This window comes from Carlito syrichta, unplaced genomic scaffold (assembly GCF_000164805.1).
Source record: "Carlito syrichta isolate Samal-C Ts95f unplaced genomic scaffold, Tarsius_syrichta-2.0.1 Scaffold308260, whole genome shotgun sequence".
NCBI classification, from domain to species: Eukaryota; Metazoa; Chordata; class Mammalia; order Primates; family Tarsiidae; genus Carlito; species Carlito syrichta.
In genome coordinates, this window is record NW_007252356.1 from 234,041 (window position 1) to 240,344 (window position 6,304).

Sequence of the window (6,304 nt, forward strand, 5' to 3'; positions counted from 1 at the left end):
AAGGGGGAAGGGAGTACTGATTCAGTGTTACTACTGCTTAAAACACAAGAATACTACCTTCCTTAGTATGAGTCTTACCCGCCTCATCCTTTGCTGACTACACTGAGGCCAAGGCCGAGCCAACCCCACACCCATCACCCACAACAGCTAGTAGATGAAGGCACACCCCAAGTGTGAATGGGGTGAAGATGGAGTTCTCAGGCTTCTGGAACCTAGAAGACTCATTTAATGTCACAAGCCATTCTGCCTAAGATGGAGACATGTGGGACCCCTGAGAAAGGCAGTCCTTTGCTCTCTGAAGCTTTTGAGCCCAGTGCAAATGGACAGGCAGGGCCCACCCGCTCTCTATGAGAGAAACCTGAACACAGTCTGGGTGTGAGGGAGTGAAGAATCCGATTTAATAATAGAAAAAGGGAGTATCTTTCCAGATAAAAGCGTTGGTCATACGCACAACACTGTAAAAGGAGGGCTTGCTGTATCTTTTATCAGAGCAGTATCTCCCAGTCTCTCAGACATCAGTGCTTTCTGGAGAGGAGTGTTACTTTACTCTGTGTTACTTTAGGCTAACTGGTGTCCCCAGAATTATTGCTTGTTCTTTTGGAGCTCTGAGCAGCAATTTTTAGGCAACATGGAGCAGGGGTGACGAGGAAACTAGAAGGCAGGCAGGCAGGCAGGCAGGCTGGGGACCTGGACTCATTGTTCTCCTCAGCTCTGATGGCCCACACCATGGGACTATGTGTGACATCCTGTGGGGAACGCTGCTGAGGGCAGGGCCAGTCACTGTCCGGAGAGTAGCGTTTCCTGTGTGGAGCTGGAGAGATAGACCTTAGACTAGGGGACGAGAAAAGGGTCTTCCCTGGGAGTTTGGTCTCAGAAACAGTGCGGCCTTGGCATTCCCGGTGCCTGTGGGTAGGGAAGGAAGGTAAGCCAACTTGGCCACAACAAGCAGTAGTCAGATGGCCTACTTATTTCTCTTCCATCATAACCAACCCTTTGGAAAAGTCTCATTCACTTCCTAGCCTGGTGTTCTCTTCTGGGCTGTGAGGGATTGAGGAGCACCTAAAAACCGTCTTTGGGCCCAAGGATCAAAAAGGAGAGGAGGGTCCCCTCCCTTGAGATCAGGGTGAGGGTGGCTGAGGGGACCAACAGCCAAGGACAGTCGTGCCCAGCAGATAGTGTCCTCTAGAGGGCAGCACTGTGGTGCCCTGACAAAGAGGTGGGCAGGCACGAGGGCTGTTGACCATGGTTGTAAAACCACTACAGGGAAACTGCTCAGAAACATCCAGAGAGCTTTCTGAGCGAGAATACTTTCCAAAGATCAACCTTCTGGGGAATTGAATATTGCATGCTGGGTAGCTGTATGGAAAACATTTTTAAAGGAAAAATATGAACTTTTGTCTCTACATTTTCTGTCTGTTCGTTTTCTTCAAAGAACCAATAGAAAGAGGCTATAGTGTTCCTATTGGCTAGAGCAAATACTGTGCCCAGATACCCAGTTGAGGGTTGGTGGACTGTTCACCACATCTCCTCCTCAAGTCTCTATTCCTTCTGCCAGTTCTAAGAAGTGCAGGTTTGCCTCTAGTTTGGAGCCACCAGTACTTTGGAGCATTACTGGTGTTCACCAAAATTCCTCTCCTAGGTACATGGGGAACCATAGTTCTCTGTCTCGGTAAAATTAAGTGTAGCCATGTGTCTTTTTGGCCAATGAAATATGAGCAGCGATGTGTGTCACATCTCAGTGGAAGCATTTAAGAGTGATACACATGCTAGGCGCGGTGGCTCAAGCCTATAATCCCACCACTTTGGGAGGCCTAGGTGAGAGGATTGCCTGAGCCCAGGGATTCAAGACCAGCCCAGGCAACTTGGCGAGACCTCATCTCTACAATAAATCAAAAAATCAGCCAGGCGTGGTAGCGTGTGCCTATAGTTCCGGCTACTTGGAAGGCTGAGGCGGAAGGATCGCCTGAACTCAGTAGGTTGACGCTGAAGTGGCCATGAGCATGCCACTGACTCCAGGCTGGGCGACAGAGTGAGACTCCAACTCCAAAAAAAAAAGTGATGCACACAGTGGCACGCACCTGAAGTCCCAGCTGCTCAGGAGGCTGAGGCGGGAGGATCACTTGAGCCCAGGAGTTTGAGACCACAGTGAGCTGTGATCTTGCCACTGCACCCCAGCCTGGGAGATAGAACATGGCCCTGCCTCTAAAAACTTTTTTTTAAAGAGTGATGTGTGATTCTTCCAAGCTCTCCTTCTAGAGCCTCCTGTTTGGATAAGAGTGTCCTAAGATACTGGATCTTTTGTTAGCCTGGGTCCCTGAGTACCTACAATGAGCAGACCTCACCCTGATGAACCTACATTGAACATGTAGCATGAATAAGAAATAAACCTCAACAAGCCACTGAAGTTTGGGTGCTGCTTGTTACCATAGCATAACATGGCCCATCCTGACTGGTACACATAGTTGTGCTTAACAGAATCTAATGGCACCTAATATTACCCAAGATACTAACTAGTCAGCGAAGGGGTGAGAGAAAAATGAACTCAAAATGGGAACCCCACTCCCTGTTCACGATAGCCCATAATGGCCACGAATTCACTGGGAACTCATTCCAGGCAGCTCCGGATCTGTTTGGCAGTTAGGTAGCTACCATGTTCCCAGAATTCTACTGGGCTGGGTAGCTCTAGAAAAATCTTTCTCCCTGGAGGCTATTTCAGTGTTGATACTTGTTCAAAAATATTCAGCCAAGCAAATGTTCATTAAAAAACTGCCCATCTGCCAGGCTCGGTGGCTCAGCCTGTAATCCCGCGCCTTTGGGAGGCTGAGGTGAGTGGATTGCCTGAGCCCGCAGGTTCGAGACCCGCCTGGGCAGCGAGACCTCATCTCTACAATAAATCAAAAAATCAGGCGGGCGTGGTAGCGCGCGCCTGTAATTCCGGCTACTCGGAAGGCTGAGGCTGAAGGATCACCGGAGCCCAGCAGGTCGAGGCTGCGGTGGCTGGAGCGGCCACTGCACTCCAGTCTGGGCGACAGAGCGAGACTCCAACTCAAAAAAAAAAAAAAAGCTGCCCATCTAACCACCTAGGCAGAACTGGAGCAGCACTTTCAGGCTGACTCTCACGAACCCGCTCCAAATGAAAGGAATGACATTTCTCTCAAGGCAGTATCTTGTTCCTCAGTAACCCAGGCTGCGTGTCTGCTGTGGACGACCATGGTTACCCAAACGCAGAGATCTGGTCTCCTGGATTCTCGTGATCCTTGCTCAGTTACCATGGCCACAACAAACAGTTTGAGTAAACATTTCTGCTCTCAACTCTGATTCTCGCATTTGGAAAGGCATTTGGAGAATCAATTCGCTTTGGAGCATTAAAATCAATCAACAGGTTTAGAGTTTTGAGTAACTGTCACCAAATCAAAACAACACATGCTCTAGGAACCTCATTCCCCACTCATAAGAAAAAGAACGGCTGCTTAAACTCATTTTGACAATTGTTGAAATTTCAATATAGAGACTATTTTAAATAATAGTATCCTATCAACGATAAAGTTCCTGATGTGTTTAATCATGGTACTGTGGATTAGAGAATACCCTTGTTCTTAGGAAACACACGGTGAAGTATTTAGGGGGTGAAGGGTCATGACGCTCACAATGAACTTGGTCAGTAAGAAACAGCAATAACAATAAAATGGAAAGAGAAAGAGAGAAAACAAATATGCTAAAACGTTACCAACTGGGAAACCTAGGTGAATGACCAAGGTGTCCATCTACTATTCTTGCAACTTTTCTGTAGGTTTAAAATTTTTCAAAATAAGAAGTCTTTAAAAAATCATGCATGCTCCAGATAAGCAGCTTTCACATTTTTAACCATAGCCCACAATATAATAAAAATTGTACACAGAAACCGAGTATACACACATACACACATGTCATTTGAACAGATGTATACAAATCAAATAAGAAGTTTCACAAGACAATGCTTACTCTTGTAATATTACATGGGATGCTGGCTTTAAAAAAAATGTAAAACCCATTACACTGAGTTGATGACCACTAATGGTCGAAACTTATTTGAATACTCTGCCCTCGGTGATATTTTGGCAACATTTCTAATACTTAGTACTACGGAGAGACACAGAAGGACGTGGGTTTGGAAAAACCACCTCTTCGAATACAGACAGGAGCCCAGGACATTGAGAAGATTACAGATTTCCAGAATGTTGACCAACGCGGTCGTCATTGCATGCGGTGGAGAGAACAGCTTGAGAAGTATCGAGAGGACATATGGCACTTTTCCTGACTTGAGCTTCATCGGCCATCAGGAATCTGCCTGTTGTGACCAGCTCAGGATGCTTCTGTTGCTGACTACAGAGATGGGCACGGCAGGCTGGCAGAGCCAGCGTTTGGAATACAGCCTGGACCGAACAAGCCCACGTCCAACAAAACAGTCAACCTTCAATCTAGGAACCTCATTCCACTGCAACCCTGAGAAAAGCTGGCTTGGTAGGGCCCCTGAATGGGATTGGGTAGCCTGCCTCCAGGCACAGCATACCCAGAAGCCATGCATGCTCGATGCAGGTGCAGGTTGGCCTTTGCTCTGGCCGCCAGGCCTAGGGGCATCTAGTTGGCCAACTCCCAAGCTGAGAAATCTCTAAATCCCCATTCCCAGCTACTGGTTGCCTCCTTCCCCCTTGTCGTTTGTCAGCCCCAGAGTGTGCAGCCCATAATAATTCCCACACCTAATGGAAACATCCCAGCTGGAGACTCCCTGCTCTGCTAACACAGATTCTCTGTGTCTTCTGGACATGCTGCCCACAAAACGCTAAGAAAAAAAAGATTTTGAGTCCTGCTCGGAGAGTCATAATACATGTTAGCATATGAAAGGCTCTGAAAAGTCCAGTTTAACCTTTTTTTTTTTAAGTCTTCGGATTTTACAAATCTATTTGTGCACAAACACATCCCACTGACCCCTTTTTCCCTACCCTGCCCTAAAGTTCCTTTGTGGCTAAGGCCACCCCTGGGGATAACTATGGAGTAAGTGAAGCAGATCTTTGTTTTAAACACCTCCTAACACATCTCGGATTCCCAGGAGCCACCGCCACCCCCTAGGGTCTAAGCCTCTCTCCCACCTCCCTTCTCTCATGCTCTGTCCACCTTTTTAAAGGTGGCCCCAAGCCCCTGTAGAGAAGGAGGATTGTACTGGAAAACAAAGGGCGTGGGTTTATTGTGTCACCTGGCCAGGAGAATTGGCACAGTTCTTGGTACTCGGCCAATGGATTGACTCTAATTCAGGCATTGCAGGCACTGTTGCCTGGAAGATGGGGGGAAGGGGAGGAGGCGAGGCCCTAGAGGCTTCCGATTCCCAGCCTTTCCACCCCAGGACCCATGTTAATTCTTGCTTTTCTTTTCCAATGGATGCCAACGTGACAAGGGCACAGTGGTCGCCGCTGCCTGGGGTCATCTACAGAGACGAACTGTTCCTTCCACTCTCCACTGTGATTTTCACCACCGGCTCACATCTTGTCCCCTCTCCCGTCACCACAAACACCCCCAAACCCAGTTAACCAAATTTTCCCTCCTCTGGCCAAGGCAGTTTGAGTTACCCCAATGTGGCGGGGTCACTCCATCTGCAGGCCAAAGACCACGTGCTGGGACACGCCGAGCAGGAGACAAGAGGCGAGAAGAAACGTGGGCCTGCAGCCTGAGCGTCCCAACCCACGAGAAGGAAGGCTGTCGTTCAGGGAGGCATTGGCCAGCCCCCCGGTGGTGTTGACCGCCTCCTCCTCGGAGACCCTTGGGGCCAGCAGCCTGGAGAGGAGGCTGCTGAACCTGCTCATGGTGGTGGTCGCTGGTTCTGTGGACGGGCCTGGACTGGACGCCGTGAGGTTCAGCTCCTCGGGGTCCATACACAGGCCATGGGAGGAGCGCCCGAAGGCCACCTGGCTGAGGTCCAGGCCGGCCACGGAGCCCGGGGAGGCGCACGGCACGTCGGTGACGCGCCCGGAGCCCTCCATCCAGTCCCGCAGCCACTCCAGGTGGCAGTCGCAGTGCCACGGGTTGCGGAAGAGGAAGAGGCGGCCCAGGAAGAAGCCGGGCTGGAAGGCGGCCCAGGCCAGCACGGTGAGGCGGTTGCTGTTGAGGTGCAGGGCGAGGAGGCCCGAGAGGTTCTGGAAGGCGCCCTCCTCCACGAAGGCGATGCGGTTGCGGTCCAGGTAGAGCAGCTCCAGCTCCGCCAGGTCGGCGAACCAGGCGCGCGCCACGCGGCCCAGCGCGTTGCCGCCCAGGTTGAGCGTGCGCAGGCGGCGCA

General features: G+C 50.3%; 1 protein-coding gene across 1 annotated transcript; it reads right to left on the minus strand.

Annotated features, from left to right (window-relative positions):
• Window positions 1–5,615: 5,615 nt before the first annotated feature.
• NYX (nyctalopin) lies at window positions 5,616–6,302 on the minus strand (the record flags this gene model as incomplete). The annotated part of the gene is made up of 1 exon (XM_021716193.1): window positions 5,616–6,302. A coding segment is annotated over one exon (687 nt), but the record flags the coding sequence as incomplete, so codon positions are not given.
• Window positions 6,303–6,304: the final 2 nt, after the last annotated feature.